Below are 18677 nucleotides of genomic sequence, written 5' to 3' on the forward strand. Positions count from 1 at the left end.
AAAGAGCGTCTGTTTCTGGTTGACCCGAGTGTCCCTCCCCCCCCGGTCGTCCTCGAGGTTGTCCCGGCCACATCCTGGTCTTCTTCACTTATGGTGTAATGATATGTTCTCTACGACATTTACTCTTTTGTTTACACTCAAACCTTTGTAACGTGTTTTATATTTAGATTAAAATCATACCTGGAGTTGGTTAGTACCTTTTGTACTAGTCATCTTTTCCCGGTACGTGACCTTGGAAATTTTCCAGGGGATAATAATTGAACAAAAGTAGTATATAATAATATCCAGAGTCTATTATATGTTGTGTACAGGAAAATTTCAACAAACCCGACTTTGTGGTTGTCTAGTAGACCGTACGTAGGGTATTAGGGGAGAACAATTTGGTGGGCCAAAACTTTTCAACGACTAAGAGACAGTTACAATGAAATCTACTTTTATTCCTTCGCGGGAGGGGTGCGGGGAGAGTGGGGTATCTAAGGTGGCCCTAGGCAGACGACGGCGCCAAAACCAGGCTTGGGGGGAGGGGGGAGGTCGCGGTATCTGGTGGGCCCGGCGTCAAAGTCTTCGCCTCACAAAAGAAAACGGCACGCCGAACCCAGCCCGAAACACACACCCGCAGCCTGGCTGGGAGTTTGTGTGTGTGCTCAGGCTGAGTTCCGCGGTGTCTCGTGTTACGTCACTATACCCAAGAAGTAAACAATGGAAAAAGAGAAATCTCCAACGAGGCGTTCTGGGGCAGCATAGACAGGTCTTTTCTGTGTTAGAGTTTTACTCGCTACAGGGTGTACTTTGAGGGCTTGTGACTCTGCAGACCGTTTACATGCAGAAAAACCTTCATAACACACAAGGGGACGGGTAATAACCGGAAAAGCATGACATGTGCCCTTTAATGTGGGAATACTGCTATACTGTAGACAGAGGAGGAATTTAACTTAGTACATTTCGTATTTTCAACGTTGCGGCTTCATAACTCTTCCAACTCTCAGAGACACATTTCATTTGTACTACTCTACATTTATCTGACAGCTAAATCTGATCTCAGGAGTTCAATACAAATCAATGTTATATCTAGATATGCCCATGTTGAAAGTGTGTGATGAATTTAAGGATTAAATGTTCCTTTATGTGTTGAGACAATGATCCTACTGCTTATGCCAAATCAAGTTTTTAAAAAGCCTGTTGGATCAGCTGGAAAATGCATCGTCCCAAAGCTGAAAACAGGGCTATGTCTCTGGGAAAGTGCTTTTACTCAAGTAAGGTTTTTAATGCAGGACTTTTACTTCATTAGTAGTGTCCTTCTTTCATGCAGATTGCAGACCTTTAAATATACATATAAAAGCATTTAGAAGATGTTCCCTTTTTCTTTTCATGCTATATCAGAGCCTTCCTGTCATGTTGAATGTTGAATTATATAAGTCACAAACCCATTAAGCCTTTGAACTGAGTTTCAAAATGAAAGGTTTTCTCTGTGGAGAACACGAGGTGCCTTTTTTAAGTTTAGCCTACGTTGGGTGAAACAAGCCAAAATGAATAAAAAGTAACCAGACAACCAACCCGAAGTTTGTAAATTACAGAGGAGTTGTCCCTCATTTCTGTTTCCATTCTCTTTACAATGGACCATTTTCAAATGTATCCACAAAAAAGCTCAGTTTTTGGTGGTAAAAAATTGTGGGTAGAAGGACACGAGATTCATCGTTCAAGTACGATTAACAGGACTGGGGTTGTGTGACTGTGTGTTTACGTGTGTGTGTGTGTGTGTGTGTGTGTGTGTGTGTGTGTGTGTGTGTGTGTGTGTGTGTGTGTGTGTGTGTGTGTGTGTGTGTGTGTGTGTGTGTGTCGTGTGTGTGTGTGTGTGTCGTGTGTCGTGTCGTCGTCGTCGTCGTCGTACGTCGTCGTCGTACGTCGTAGTAGTCGTCGTCGTCGTGTGTGTAGTAGTCGTGTGTGTGTGTGTGTGTGTGTCGTGTGTGTGTGTGTGTGTGTGTGTGTGTGTAGTGTGTAGTAGTGTGTACGTGTGTCGTAGTGTGTGTGTGTAGTGTAGTAGTAGTACGTAGTACGTAGTAGTACGTACGTAGTAGTAGTAGTAGTAGTAGTAGTAGTGTGTGTGTGTGTGTGTGTGTGTGTGTGTGTGTGTGTGTGTGTGTGTGTGTGTGTGTGTGTGTGTGTGTGTGTGTGTGTGTGTGTGTGCACGCGCGTGTGTGTGTGTGTGTGTGTGTGTGTGCTGAAGCTATAAGGGCCTCTGTAAGTCCTGCAGCAGCCTCCAAACGTCTCTCTGAATAAGCGCCTGTCTCATTGGCCGCCTGCTGTCTGTCGGGTGATTACAAGGACGCCATTTGGTTTTACAGCAGAATAATATGGCCACTGTTCGCCCTCCTTCCTTTCTCTCTCTCGCCTCGTGAGGATTCAGAGGGGCCGGCAGGGGAGTGATTAAGATTTTAGGGAGCTGCCTGGCTGGTTCAGGGGTTAGAGGGTAAAGAGTTGGGATTTATTAGCGCCGTAAATTAAACCCAGACGTCTTCCCTCCCTCCTCTACACCCCCATTATTTTTGAATCCCTCCTCTTTCCCTAAAACACTCACCTCATGCTTTTAGGTAAATGGATAGATATACAGAATATAAGTATAGTTCTAAGTGTTATTATTAATTATATTTCATTTTATTTATTTTTATCTTAATGTTTTGTCAATACCGTTTCATATTTATTTTTAACACTTTTACACTAAAGCCCCATTGAATTTGATAGATGCTATATAGCTAAATATTTATATTTTTCATTTATATATAACAATATTAACGTTTTGTTGAAATTGTGTATACCTGCAACTTTCAATAAAGCCCCATTGAGTTGATAGATGGATGCTGTCCACAGTAACGTCATTCATCCGACGTTGAGAGGGTGAAAACGTGCAGCGACCCTCACTGAGAGCCACACAGACAGCGAGGCTTTCAGGAGGTTCGACCTACAAATCTTCCTTTAATGTTTGTGGCCGTGTCAACGCCACAGAGGTTCAACTGTACTGCAGCCCGTCCTTAACGACCCCCGACGCGTCAGGAAACACAGAGACCCTCCTTCAGCTCGGGGTCCAGGGGGAAAAGAGACTGTCTGAGAGACGTCTGTCCTGAAGGGAGACAAGACCGATAATGTTGATTTTTACAATTCTGTGATGTTTACTTGTTGTAAATGCACTGGAAAGATTGGAGTCAGCTTTTGAAATGGTATATTTTGGGCCAGAGAACGCATTTATTAGAGATGTATAGAGTTGAATGTGGGACACAGAGGACTTTATCAGAACTTGAGTCTTACCCTGGGAACGGTGGATTTGAAAAAAAATTAATACAGATAACACAAATCAATCAAATTATATGTGAGATCAAAGAACGAGAAAAGTCATAGACGAGGAGGAATCAAAATCAATCAGACTATCTGACCACAAATGTATACGATGCTTTTCTATTTCCTATAATAATGGTCATTATAAGGATAGCACAAGCACACAAATAAGTAGATGATTAAATGGTCAGTTTAGTCAATGTTAAGTGTTTAATGACTGGGGAACACTTGTAAAGATTTTGAGTTTGTTTTCCAGTCCAGAAAAGTGGTTCAAATTTTTTTCTATTTGGCTTTAAATGTTTAGTTTCTTTCATTTTCATTGACCCTCTGCAGTCTACGCTCTGGTTAAATTGAACAGGTTAAAACTCTGACAATTGGACAGAACATACGTTGTATCCTGATCCAGCTCAAACAGTGCTAACCCTAGACTTATATTGTTTTTTAATACATTACTTTCTTTATATTGTAACATTTGAAAACAGGAACCTGTTATTTGTGGACCAACATATGGTTTGAATGCATTTCCCTTTTCATAAAAGCCTTGAAAAGCTTATTATTGTTAAGTTTCAAACCTGAAACCATATATATGAGCTTGCTTTTCTTTCTGATACATGTTGTTTTCCTGTTTGTTTCATCTACCTGTAAATAAGTGGAATACTGTCAAACCATTGGCAGGAATGTAGATTATATCACCCACACGTTACTTTTTATCTCGATCTCGGGTCCTCATGCAACCTGTTTCTGTTTGAAGAGAAACACATTGATGAAGCCCATAAAAGCAAAGAAAATGTTGTCTCTGGTTAGACGGTTTTTACCAGGCAGGACAGTGAAAACACAACTTCAGAGCTCCTCTTCCACCACCAGCCTCTTCTCTGCTCACTGCTCCGAGGCTATTTTGATCATTAAAGGCTTGGGCTCAGAGCGTGTGGGTGTGTGCTAGTTGTCCGATTAAAGGGCAGCCATTGAAGAGTGTGTGTTTTGTGGTTTGAACCAACGGTATGCAGGACGCCATGCCGGCCCGGGCTGACGCAGCGGCACCACACCAAGATCTGAGCATGTGTGGTGAAGGGAGGGGGAGAGGGTGCAGGATTGGACAAGGGTTGGGTGGGGGGCATTTAAGCACCAGGTTATAACACATAAACTAACCCTTTATCCTAATTCTTAACTGAACTGTAACCTTGAAGTAAAGTCTTGCTAAAAGGACTTAAAGGGACCCGATTGTGTACATGCACAAAAACCAATATATCACACCACAGGAAAACCCCAAAAAGAATATTAGATTAAATTCATAATTTCCTTTTTTTAACCAGGTGTTTAGACACAAGTAACAAGGAAAATTATTTTAGATTTCAAGGCATGTAAGGAAAATACTAGAGGACCCAGCATATTGCCTTGTGGCACACCATTATCACTAACAGGGAGGTGAAGGAGTTGTAATTGAAGATAAAACTATTTAAACCTGTTAGAAAAGAAGATATTTAATAAGAAAACTTGGAAATAAAACCCTTTTTACTTTTTACTTTTGAATAGCCCTCATGTGAAAGCCGTTGAATATATCCACTTTTGGTAAAGGGTATTAGCCGACCTACATTTATCGTTAATGGACATTGCAACATATTGGTTGAGCTGCGTTTTTTAAATAAATATTACAAAGTTGTCCGATTATTTTGGAGTATACATTAACATAATTTCACTCAATCATCTGAAATTACTGAGAAAAATATGGTACATTTTGAAACCTCGACACAAACAAGAGAGATTTTTGTGGCGCTAGCTTCGTCTGGGTTTGGAGAAGGCATCTGGGTCAATACATCAAGTCGAATAGTTTGAACAAGATATCCCAAATATGAAATGTGTAATACTAAATCAATTGAGAAAAATGCATGTTTATTCAATGGAAAATAAAGCAGACACTGTTGGTTTGGCTGGTAAATGCTCTAGCCCGCGATGTGTTATCACTGACTTCTCTCTCTGTTTACATTCAGTGTGCAGCGTCTCTCCCTCTCTCTCTCTCCCTCTCTCTCTCTCTCTCTCTCTCTCTCTCAGTGAGCGGCCCATTGACTCACCAAGGATTTCTTTCAGCATGTCTTCAGGTCTGTGGCTCTTTTTAACTAGCCTGAGTGTGGCCTGACAGAGAACGTTTTCAAACCGGCCTGACATTGATGAAACTCCTCCGGTAGAGTCCGGGAGCTGCAGTTAAACACACAGTGGTGAGAGTGTTGACTGAGTCTATGTGTGTGTCTCCGTGTTTACGTGTAAGTAGATTTAAAAAAAGTCAAACAATGAACAGAGACCCATTTGATGTCTGACACTTTGAATATCCGCAAAAAACTTGGAGAAAACTTCACATGTCGCTGCTCTAAACGGTTTGATATTCTGTACACATTGTGCATAACCACTGAATATGTTTGAATCTCAAGCTAACAAAAGCTTGATGTGGTACAGTCAGATGTCTGGAGGGACTACTTTATATATTTTCTATACTTTCATGCTATTAGGTTGTAGAAAGCCCTCATTAGTGATAGATATAAGGGATCCTGATCAGCATGTCTGTGTTCCTTTTTTTATGAATGACTGCACAAAATCTATGAACCAACAACTTGATTCACAATACTTATTAAAACATATTGTATTGAAAGTGGTAGCAATACAAGAGCAAGTTAACATAATGACATCACTATGTAACACTCGCGCATCTATTGGCTAGCGCTTCAACACATTGTACGTGATAGGCTAAGGGGCGGGACATCTCGAAGCAGTTGTCCAATCCCAACAGAGCCGGCCAGCTAACCAATCAGAGCAGACTGAGCTCTGGTTTCAGACAGAGGGTGGGAAGAGGTGCTGCAGCACAGGGAGTATGAGAAAAATAAAGAGCTTTTTGAACATTAAACATGGAGACATGTCACAGTAGAGACACAGAATACAAATATGAACCTGAAAATGAGCATAATAGGGCCCCTTTAAAAGGTTTATTCTTCCAAACTTCATGCCTTGAAGTTCTTTGGGACAAACATGGTTATATACAGTAGAGGTCCATATATGGATGCATTGTGTTGCACTAACTTAATTTTACTATTGTTTCTAACTATCCACATATCTTTCTCTGTGCTGCTGTAGCTAATTTGGGCATCAGCCCATGTAATGTCTTTCTCTGGCATGTACATGCTTATGCACGTAAACACATGTCTGTAGGTACCCCACTAAGCAACAAAACGTGTAGCTTTACAGTCGTTGTGCCTGTGCGTGCGTTGTAAAGATATTTTCCATTGTTTATAGTTTAGATTAACGTTATCTATATTTATAGAAGCAGGAGACTGTGGCCAGAAACTATTTTGAAGTTACCATTTGTCCTAAGCATTTCTCCTTTCTCCTTTCAGAGGCAGAGGGGGATAAAATAATGATGTGAATAATTAAATAGATAAATAAAAGTAAACAGGAAAAGAGAGATAGCTCACCAAGATGCTAATATGCAAAGTTGTGGATCTAATCTTATTGACAGTCAGATGTCAGTGTGTTTATCTGTCTCTGCTAGTTTGTGTACTGCTGACAACAGGTTGGATGGATTTGTTCTTTCCTACGGTTTGGACCGTGTCATTGATATGTTGCAACATACAGTAAACTGGGAGTATTCAGACTAAGCAACATTTTCCACTCAGTCAGTCTTTTCACATTTTCTTTGAAGTGTTTCTGAGATTTCCCTCTGCACACAACTGTTATGAGCTGTTATGTGCATACTTGTGGCTGCTTTTTAGCTCAACACAAAAATCTGAGAAATTCTGCGATGCTGGAACCACCAGCTATATTCTTTTAACATGAAATCCCAGGTTTTTCCCATTGTGGCTTTTAGTCAATAATTGTCTAGACTGCGTATTTTATATGTAGTCTTTGTTTACATGTGACTCACTGTCTGGAGCTGTTTGTGTAAATAGGACGATACTGCTAATAAAGTGAATGCTGGGTATGACTGTTTGCAGTTTGGGGGTGTTGATTGTTTGTCGGGTTGATGCAGTCTCACTGTATTTGATGTGGGATTGATCGGGGGCCAAACATGAAGCCTTTTGGTTGAGACTTTGGTCTCTAAGAACAACTGCTTCCTGTTTCCTGAACCTGGTAAAAGTGTAGGAAATTGTGTGGCATAGACTGTCTGTGATGTGTGTTGTTGTTTTGGATCTCTAGTCTTTTATCCAGATTATTCTCACAGTTGTAGGCCGTGCTTTGATACTACGCATGGTCATCATTCAAGTTTTTTCAAAATAAAGTATAATTACCTGTCTATATAGTAGTATTAATTATAAGTGCCTGAGTCCTCTTTCCTGCGGCTGGATGGATTAGTCTTCTGAAGAATAGAAAAGTAAAAGGACAGATACAGCACATGTAATCCAACATTTTTCTTATTGATAGGCCTCAGAGCTGTCTCACAGCTAGTGCAAACTGAACATTTACTTTAGCTGGTTCACATAAAAAATATTGAAATAGTAAAATATGGAGTTGATTTCATTGTGAAGCAGTCACAGAGAACACATTGAAATGTTCAATGGATGGTTTCTCTTTATTGTTTATCAAAAAAGACATGGTCAGCATTAACAACAGTAGATTTGCAGCTACAATCATGGCCTCAACACAATGTGATAATATGACAATCAGCTTATAGTTTGGATAAATCTACTGAAATCCCATATTCTCTTTCTGAGAATTGACAATTAATATAATTTTTCTCTTTTCTTTTTGTATCATGATTGCCTTTCATCTTTCCCCGCAGTAGTAGGGGGCATGTCATTGGGAAATGACATCCCAATCTCACGTGTAGGAAGCTTTGAAAATACACACAGATCTGCACACAGTCACACACACCGTGTTATACTCTCCCTAATGTCGTCAGAGAGTGATGGGGCACCGTGCTGCCGACAGAAAAAAAGTTGTCTGTTCCATCTCAGGGAAATAACAATAAGCCCGGGGCCGGATTCCAATGGGCTTTCTCTTTGAAATGGGATACCGGCACACGCATTACAAATATATCTCTTGTTTTATCTTCCGGGCCAGGCCCATGGAAAAATTATTCCAAATACCTGCCGCGCTTTATCTGGAACCCTGGAATAGGTTAGGCCCAGCCGGGAACACGAGGATGTCTAAAATAAGGCCTCTATTACGGGATGGAGTGGAGATGGATGGGACGGAGCGGGAAGGGACGGGGATCGGGGGTATTTTAGGTGTATCGGCCCGTGAAAAAGGGCTTGTTGCGGGGGCTTCAAGCTGCTTTAAAGTCTACTATGTGGGCCGCCGTCAGCTGTTGTACAATCTGCATGTGTCCGGGTGGGGGCTTGTGTGTGTGTGTGTGTGTGTGTGTGTGTGTGTGTGTGTGTGTGTGTGTGTGTGTGTGTGTGTGTGTGTGTGTGTGTGTGTGTGTGTGTGTGTGTGTGTGTGTGTGTGTGTGTGTGTGTGTGTGTGTGTGTGTGTGTGTGTGTGTGTGTGTGTGTGTGTGTGTGTGTGTATGCTCATGTGGGCTCACACGTCCATAGCGGAGCGGGAGTATAAATAACATTTTTCCTACAGATGTTCTCACCTTGACAAATCTGTTCTTGGCCCGTGTGATACTTCTTGGCATATGGCATGATGGACCAACGTAACTCAAACTTTATTTACTTTCCTCAACTTCTCCCTGCCCCTTTTCAAACCATTGCACTTTAAGAACAACATTTACTTTTGCGGTATTTAACTGATGATGTTTTCCAGAGTGACTGATAATAAGCAAGCATTTCTCAAGGACACGTGGCTCAAGACAAACATGTTGACTGCTGCAGGGCTTCGGTCTATGGTCTTTTAATGAGAAGTATTTTAATTTATTATGTTGAAAAAGGCCAAAATAAGTAGCTGCTCCCTTTCAAATCAAATATGGTTATAATCAATTCCTCATTCTTTTAAAACATGTCTCAAAATTGATATATAACTCATTACCTAATTACTCTCAGTTCACATCTGAACCGTTTTACTTTCAAGAAATGTTATCGAATTGAGTGTGGATGTTTCGAGTGGAATAACTGTACAGTATGTCCTGAAAGATTCTTTGATTATATTCATACTGCAATGAAAAGATGAATCAGAGAAAATCAAGGCAAGAACAGAAGCTTAAGGGAGTGAGGGAAGGAGGCAGGGAAATGAGAGGCAATCAGGAGATAAGAGGAAAGAGCAAAAGGCCTAGATAAAGAAGAAAGAACAGAACCGAGAAGGAGAGGCAAAGAAATGATAAGAACTGAAACAAGTTCAGAAGATGCTTGGAGAGTATCAGAAGGAGGGAAAGGTGTTGAAAGTGCGTCCTTGAGGAATTCATTTATCTCTCTGCTTCTGTTTGGTGAGACCCGTCAAGGAGTCTGTCCCCATCGCCTGGAGAGTCCTGCTGACATTTCCTTCAGCAGTCGAGTGTGTGTGAACGCCACGTACCAGACTCCCCCTAGAAAAACACGGTGATCTACATAGTTCCCATGGCAGAATGGAGAGGCCCGGCATAGTCGTCATACCATTCATGCCAAGACACCAGTGGCAAGAGATGCTGTTCCTTTGAAACCAATCAGGAAGACTTGACGTTACAGAGCAGCGCCAGCTTACTGTTACTGGGAACTGATAATGCCAACGTGATGGTCATCTGGGGGATCAGTGTAGTTTATCACAATGCCATAGATCAGTTCTCAAAAAGGTGTTTTTCCAGGGGGTTGAAGACATCTCTTTAGGGTTAGGGTTAACCCCACAAAAGCAAAAAAGTAAATCAAGTAACTAACTCTAACCTTGACCTTTTAATGTATGTACCTGTGAGAGGGGGTCATAGGTTGGTGTTGCATTACTTAGCTTTAAGTTGTCCCAATCCAAAATGCTAGTTGAACACTTGGCGTTGATTATGTTTCATTCATTGATATGCATAACTGATATATAGTACCATGTGAGTCCTGTGAGGCCCTGATGCCTTCTTCAAACTGTATTGACACATTCATCCCGAGATTCATCACACATGTTTTATTGATGTTTTTCAAGAACCAGAATCTAAAAGGGTTTCCTGTTGAGTATAAATGATGACCCTTTGATGTTATTGGATGGATTAGCATTGATTTCCAGACCAGAATTAGCTCCAAGTGAGTCAACCAAGCAGCTGGCCTTCCTTCCTTTCATGTCCCTTTCCTTTATCCCTCCATCAATATACAGCATCAATTATTTTAGTAGGTTTCATTAGCAACATTTAATTAAAATAGGCAAGTCAGTGTTTGTTTTATGGAGATAAACTGGAAAGCTATAAAGACGGAAAGAGGACCGGCTTTTTCTGAACTTGAGTGTGAAGAGTGGAGTGCTATTCTCTAAATATGTTAACTCTGTGGATTCAAGAATTCATCAAGCTTCACATGGTCATGTACGGTTTAAAATGTCATAGTCCGCTTTTTTATGACCAACAGTATCCCTCATGTCTCCTACCCTCTCATCTCTCCTTCAGGGCTGACTCTCCCAAGATGACGCAGCCCATGAGGGGGGACCAGGCCCACCAGCCGGCCTCGGCCCGCAAGTCGGGAAGCCTGTCCTCGCCAAACGCGGCTCGACGACTGTACCGCAACTTGTCTGGAAAGTTCCGTGTGGGCACCAACCCCCCTGCCCTGGAGGACAGTGTGGTGTCGGGACGGGGAGGAGACAAAGAGAGGCTGCGCAAAACCACCATAGTAAGAGACACAAGGGGAAAAAAATAAGCTCGGGATTAATGTAGTCTAAAAATAGTCAGGGAAAACATATAGACTTGGTTCGTAAGAGAACCTAAGGTAGTGACATCATACACCCACTCGTTGTCAATGGAGACAGAAAATATATTTAGAAACGTTCTGTTTGTTGACCTGTCCATTGATACAAGCTGACATGCCCGACGTATCAAAACGTAAGCTTTTAACGCTATTCCATTTCTTTTCACTTTCTTTTGTATCTCAGTTCCAGAGTAATGAAGCGTTGTTCGAGGCGGTGGAGCACCAGGAGATGGACTTGGTTCAGCTGCTTCTGTCCCAGTACAGTCTGGAGGAGCTGGACCACAACACCCCAAACAGCGAGGGTCTCCTGCCCCTCGATATCGCTATCATGACCAACAATGTGCCCATGGCAAAGCTGCTACTGCGAGCTGGTGCCAAGGAGAGCCCCCACTGTGAGTAGAGGAACAAAACATAATAACTTTAACGCTAAACAATCAATCAAAACTATTTTCCATTGGACAGTCTCTAGGGTAGATTCTGTGCTCATGGTTTGAAGAATACTTTGAACACTTCTTGCATCCTATCTGGTATTTAAGCATCTAGAAAAGATACACACACTTTGCTATTATGCTCACTGTAATGGCAGTTGTGTGTTATTTGTTTTCATTTTACAGCAAAGCACACCCACTAGCTGGACTGTGTTCAAAGGGAGGTTATGAAAAGTTGCCAAAGCTACTATTAAGCCAAGTGCAGCCCCACAGATAAGGATCACATGAAATGTATTGTAGTAGCTCAATTCATCGTCCTTCTGGAGAAAGTATCTACGATAGGGTTACCACAACGTCTTTATACAAAGAGGAGCAATTTTCCTCTCGTGTATTCAGTCTCTTGTATTCAATCATATTTTTTCTTGTAAAATGTGACAGTTTGGCTGGCCTACAGGTGATTCATAGCTTAGCAAATGCTCCCTTGGCTTTGAGCTCCAAGCAGGTTGTTTTTCCCGATGATTGCGCCAATAAAATCGTGTGTGATATGTGGAAAAAGCCAGGTAGTTGACCTCTACCAATCCTAGCTAGTTATTCTTTGAAAGTTATGACGTGAGTGATAGCCGACACTACCTGTTATCATGATTTTCCAGTGTAGATTTCAATCTCAGAACTGATACCAGAACGGAGTGTTTTTTGGGCTTCAACAGCCATATGATGGGAGTTAACACTGTCAACGCCAAAGATACCGTAGGTGTTGCACAAAGCACCATTTTTATAATGCACACCAGTATCACATTCATCCACAAAGTTCTGTCCAACTCACACACACTCTCTGTTTTGCACTGGCAGTGAAAACATATTAAACGTGAGATGAAGGGCTGGTAATCATGATGCAATATTAGTCATCTTCGTAAGCACTTTTCGCTGTCTGTGATCTGCTGAGCCTTCCTCTGTTAATGATTAGAACTCGCCAGTAAGGCTCCCAGGCTGTTTGTGTTTGTACTTGTGCGCACACACACACAAACACACACACACACACACACACACACACACACACACACACACACACACACACACATGAGCCAGACGTCTTATAAAGGTATCATAAAATGAAAACACTTGAATGGAAAGTGATGTTTACTGAGGTTTGCTCTTTGATTGTGCGCTCTCGCAAGAACTCGAATAACTCGTAAGAGTGTGTGTGTGTGTGTGTGTGTGTGTGTGTGTGTGTGTGTGTGTGTGTGTGTGTACACAGAGGACTTAAAGAAAGAACTACAACAACAGCATTAAAGGAAAGTAAATGCCTCTATTTTTATAAGCATTTGCTAATCAAACTCCATCTGAGGAGAATCGACATCAAAGACTTTTTCTTGAGCTTTGACTGAAATTGAATCTGATGCTTATTGATATTGTTATACTTGACTTGAGTGTGTGGTTACCAGAGAGACATAGGCACACAAAGACAATCAAACTAAGTCATATTCACATTATAAATCTTGGTGGCGTTTAATAGGACAAAGGACCCTTTAATCCGCCTTATGTGAAATAAGGACAAATCAAGACACACATACACACTTGTGACAGCATCTGGACCAGTTTCTAACCCTGGAAAGGCTGGAAATGTAAATCAAAATCTCCCTTTAGCAGTTGTTTCCATCCATCTAGGACAAGTCCAAGGAACCTCGGTAGTGATCCTAACTTAAGCCCTATCTCTAACCCCCCGACCCCTCGCATTACCTGTTTTAAAAGTGACAAATGGCCTCTAACACACAAGTGGCTGAAGAGAACAACAAAACTGGCACCCAGAAGAGACGCTGGGATTCAAAGAGAAGCTCTCAGTCGCTGAGGAGACACCGACAGAGCCGCAGAATTAAACACCCAGATGGACATTTTGACACGGAGCTTTAAACTTACTGTCAACAGTGGAATCTAACGCTCAACAGTGGAATCTACAATGAACAAACACAGACCACACAGACTAAACACGGACACACACCAGTCCCAAACACTCGCAGAATGACCAGCCACCAAAGAAGAAGAACAGTATACTACTGTCCTTTTTAACCTTAACAGCTTTATGTTACCTGTTCTATACTTTTATTTAAAGGGGCCCTATTCTGCTCATTTTCAGGTTCACATTTGTACGTAGTGTCTCTACTGTGACATGTCTCCATGCTTTAATGTTCAAAAAGCTCTTTATTTTTCTCATACTGCCTGTGCTGCAACACCTCTTTTCACCCTCTGTCTGAAACCAGAGCCCAGTCTGCTCTGATTGGTTAGCTGGCTGGCTCTGTTGTGATTGGTCAACCGCTTAGAGTTGTCCCGCCCCTTAGCTCATAAAGTTCAATGTGTTGGAACGCTAGCCAATAGAAGCGCAAGTGTTACATAGTGATGTCACTAGGTTCTGAAAGTAAACAAAGGAGTCTAATAGAGGCGTTATAGGCAGGGGGGGGGGGGGGCAGTGTGTGGGAGAGAAACTCAAAGGGATTTTAGCCATTCAGACCATTTACATGCACAAACTCCTATATAACCCACTACAGGAAAGGGAACCCCCCTCCAAAAAAAAAGCACAGTATGGCCTCTTTAAAAGTGCGCTGTCCATGTTGGTATTGCAGTCTTTGATCATTTTTAAGCCATCACCCGCACGGTCATGGTTTGAATATTTTAATTGGGTGCTGAATCGCATCTACTATAAATTGTTTTTTTGCTGAAGTAAACATCATTGTTCACATATTAGTAACACCCCTCCCTCTCACAGAAACACATTTCTCTCATGCAGGCTGCGTGAGGCTGCAGTATATGATATAAATAGATGAGTTAAACTGTTTTTTCCACAGGTTTAGCAGGAAAATACTTTTACAATGGCAGTTTAAAATGATGCCCATGCACGCTCCCACCATTTTGTGTTCCCTTGTGACCGCAAACGAAGAATACTCCTCCCTCTCTTGCCCCTCTCACTTTCATTGCCCCATTTTCTGTGTCATTTTCTATGTGATGTCATCTCTAAAGAGGGTCTGCTTAGTTAAATGAAGTTTATGGAGGAATCTGCCACAGCATTTTGGCAAACAAAGGCATTAAATAGAATCCCTGCTAAAGCAATTTCACTTGCTTTTTGTGAGCCACTTTTTGAAGGCCACTGCACTTGATAAATTGAAACCATCACGATTTCAACTTCTAATTTAGCTGGGTAAATCATTTTTACAAGAACACATGTGTTGTTGCTGAAAAATTCCACATTATTGTAGTGATACTTGAAAAAGAATCGTCGGTTCACAGTATTTTCCATTTTCTCTTTGAATCTTGGTTTGGAAAAACAGCCCATTTAACATTTATAGTGGAGCATTGCTCAGCTTTGAGCTTTTTTAACCAACTGTCTTTTTTATGTGTGAACATGAAAGAATGTTTCTGGGTGTCAAAGTGGTTCTGAAATAATGGAGTGCCGACTTTACTTCTTCTTTTAACACAGTATGCACGCATTCACTTCTCTCTCCTCCTGTCTCTCTATGCCTAGTTGTGAGTCTGGAGGGCAGATCGGTGCATTTGGTGACGTTGGTGCAGGAGGCTGAGCAGCGGGTGTCGGAGCTCCAGGCTCAGGTCCGGAGCGAGGGTCCTTGTGAGCGGGAGGGGTCCGATCGCGAGAGGCAGCTGAAGGCCTGGGAGTGGAGGCTCCGGCTCTTCAGACGCATGCAGACGGGCTTCGAGCATGCTGGTAAGGCTTTTTTTATGGTTGAACAGTTGAGAGCAAAACTGCCGCTCAGATCATACGAGCAGTCGTCTTGGGTTTGAATTTTTGCCCCCTTTTTTTTCTGCTTGCATTCTGTCTGGGCCGAGTTAATGGCTTCCACGCTGGAAAGCCGTGTGTGTGTGTGTGTGTGTGTGTGTGTGTGTGTGTGTGTGTGTGTGTGTGTGTGTGTGTGTGTGTGTGTGTGTGCAAACATAACACGCCTGTATTCCTGCTTTAATTTTTTATAGGACTTTCATGACACGCTTAGTGGCAGTAGACAGCCACCCCCGAAAGCAGTCTCGCTCACACGCACACACACACTCCTCCCTTCCACTAAAACCAATCTGCACTTTGATGCAAAAAAAATCAAACCCTTGTCAGTTGTTGTGTGGACTTGGATGAAAATCATTCATCGCTGACACCCTTGCTCCTCAGGTTGGCCTGGGTGAACATTAATTTGTGAAGATGATAGATCACATATTCCATAACTGAATGTAAATTGCTTCAATTTCACAAGCTCACTCTACTTGACTTTTTAAACATTATGAAGGAACAGTGTATTGTGCAACAGAGCAGGAAGACCTAGCGCTTTTATTAAAGTTAGCTCCCAATTATATAGACTTGCACCATTATACACATTAACGGATCTAAGTTGTTTGTTAACTTGCCATCTTTCTGTCTGTGTGCCCAGACCCTCCAGACGCACCCTGTGCAGTCCGTCTGTCTGTCAGCAGCAGCACCAGTCTACGGTTGGACTTCCAGGAGCCTCTCTGTGTCAACTCTGCTGTGGTTACCAAGTACAAAGGTCAGCCACCGTGCCTGAGCCACTGCTTCATTTCGACCCAACTACTTACATCTCAAAGTGTCACGAGAGAGTCACAAGCATTTCTGAAATCTCTAATATGTGTATTTTCTTATTTATTGGCGTGTTTGTGTGCATTTGCAGTGATCTGGAGCAGTGCTCCTTCATTGAGTCCTTTGCTGGGTGAGATGCTTGTTGAGGACACCGCTCTGCTGCAGGGCAACATCACTGGACTCACTTCTGTAAGTTCTGCCAGAATTGTTGTCTTGGCGATGAAAGGGTTAGAATAACCTCATGTATTGTCTAATATCTGCTGCGTTCAAAGGCTGCTGCGTAATACATTCAAGGCTTGTTTTGAACTCGTATAAATGTATCTTCCTTGCCGACTACACAATTTTCACATGAACCTATTCCCTCTGCTCCCACCTCAGTCAATGGGAACTGCCTGATAAAAAGGATACAATCATACATTATCTGGACAACACAAAGAACCACTGAGGTCCAGCTTCTCCAGCTGTTAGTGCTGACCGATAGTCCATAGAACATTTAGTAGCTATTCTTCCCCTGATATTATTTACATGTTGGCCTTGGTGACATTTGAAGGTTTCTCCCAAGTGACTCTTCTTTTATTACATACATCAAACTCCAGTCACCACCAATCCCAAATGATGATGGGGGGGGGTGAAAGACTTATGGTCCTGCATAAAAAGAAACAATCGGAAAACACAGTTTATTTGTTATTTGTTCAAAGTCCTGGCTGCTGACCATTCAAACGCAACAGTTGCAAAACCGCCTCCGAAATGATGGAAAGAGCAGCTTGGTAGCCTGCCACCTGATTTATGTTTGGCATTTTTAAGCGGGCATGTAGACAATTGGACGCTCCACTGGTTGTTTGTTATTGTGAGAGAAACCGGTCCGTCCGTCCCCCCCCCCTTTAAGACCCCTGCTGCCAGCCAAAGCTCACTCCTGTCACATGACAGGGGTCAAGGCGAGGTCAGGAAGTGTCGGCGGCTGATTTGATTGATCTGGCTGAGAAAGGAGAGACAGAGGCCTGCTGTCTGCACACTGGGCACGGAGACAGACACAGCTTCCAGATAGACACACACACACACACACACACACACACACACACACACACACACACACACACACACACACACACACACACACACACACACACACACACATACATATGTATATGGTATATGGTGCCTTAACTGTCATGTGTCTTGTCCTTACAGGGGACCTATTACTATGTCCAGGTGTCAGCCTACAACATGAAGGGTTGGGGGCCTCCACAAGTCTCCACCCCGTCCTGCGCTGCACCTTCCAGTAAGTCTCCACTGTGTGCACCAATATGTGTGTGTTCATGTACATGTTTCACAAGGCAAAACCTAAAACTTCCATTTAATAAAAGCATGGAACAAGTGCCCTGAAGGCTTTTGGCTGGCGTCACTGAATTAACACCAAAAGTGGTTTTCACACAGGACTTAGCCGCAAGATGTGTGTGTGTCCTGCACGATGACACCATAGCTTTCCCACACATCAAGGGGACTTTGCATCAGTTCAACATCAATCGATTCGGTACTTCTAACGTCATTCCCACGTTGCTTTGACATCATTGGGGAGGAGGTGGGGGGGGGTGACAGCTGGACCCTCCAGGACCAGCGGGCTGAGTGGGTTTTGGGATGCCCTCTGTGGACGTCAGAGTGTGTAACCATAGCCTCAGGATGGCGTTTGGGGCCGGCTGGCAGAAGACGCTGCACGAGTTCAGCCAAGAAGTTAACCGTGAAGTCATGTGCAGCAACAGCTGAGGTGTTGACTCACCAGAGCTGCAAGGACCCTCTTTCTTCCTTTCTGTCTTTATCTATCTATCTATCTGTTTTTTCTAATTAGCTACAAAGGACACATTGAGGACTCTTAAATGTTTAGTTGTATAAATGTATGTCTTGCCCAATAGTATATAATGAAAATAAAGGAAATCAGTGTATTCAGTCTATTGAACAATGAGATGATTTGTGTGCAGAAGTCTGTGCACCTACTGTAAGAGAGTGAACATAGGTGCTGTGCGTGTGGGTGTGTTGGCACGCTCGGAGCACATCTGGGGAACACATGAACATGTTTGTTCTCATCAGCGCACCGTGTTATTCAGCAAGTGTGTGTGTGCGTCTTCATTTTAGGAGACTGGGCTTTCCCTCTCTTTTTTTCTGCACTGTCCACCTCCCTCCCTCTCTCAGAGCTAATTTCGATGTTGCGTGTTTGTGTTTTCCATTTGGGCCTACCACTGGAAATATTTGCATGTCTGTGCTGTAGCACGCGGCGCGGCCCCAACAGTGGGGGCCTTATACCGGGCCGTGGACGCCCATTAAAGGGCCCGCTTGTCCTGTCGGGACAGGCACCTTTCCGGGAATAGAGCTCACCGTGTTTCAGCCCCACGCGCCCTCCGGGGGGCTCCAGGAGAGGGAGTTGTGGAGGGGGGGGAGTGGGGGGTGGGGTGGTGGTTGAGTGGTGGCGAGGGGGGTGGGTTATCGCTGACACATCATCCAGTGAGCAAGCTGGGATGCTGGCTTACTGACACTTTAGGCAGAAGGATCGTTTTCTGCATTGATCGTCATCTATAAGGAGGGAAG

At 42.9% G+C, this 18677-nt stretch overlaps 1 protein-coding gene across 1 annotated transcript in view; it reads left to right on the forward strand.

Moving 5' to 3' along the window:
- The window catches only part of ankfn1b (ankyrin repeat and fibronectin type III domain containing 1b), an 84914-nt gene that overhangs the window by 51692 nt on the left and 14545 nt on the right, over positions 1 to 18677 (forward strand). The window contains exons 2-7 of the mRNA XM_010786395.1: positions 10799 to 11018; positions 11278 to 11485; positions 15033 to 15230; positions 15937 to 16050; positions 16192 to 16289; positions 17289 to 17379. Coding sequence (XP_010784697.1) covers positions 10815 to 11018; positions 11278 to 11485; positions 15033 to 15230; positions 15937 to 16050; positions 16192 to 16289; positions 17289 to 17379 — 913 coding nt within the window. The 5' untranslated portion in view covers positions 10799 to 10814. The remainder of the gene's footprint in view (positions 1 to 10798; positions 11019 to 11277; positions 11486 to 15032; positions 15231 to 15936; positions 16051 to 16191; positions 16290 to 17288; positions 17380 to 18677) is intronic.

The sequence above is a fragment of the Notothenia coriiceps genome, unplaced genomic scaffold (assembly GCF_000735185.1).
Source record: "Notothenia coriiceps isolate Sejong01 unplaced genomic scaffold, NC01 NC01_scaffold00029158, whole genome shotgun sequence".
In the NCBI taxonomy this organism is placed as follows: domain Eukaryota; kingdom Metazoa; phylum Chordata; class Actinopteri; order Perciformes; family Nototheniidae; genus Notothenia; species Notothenia coriiceps.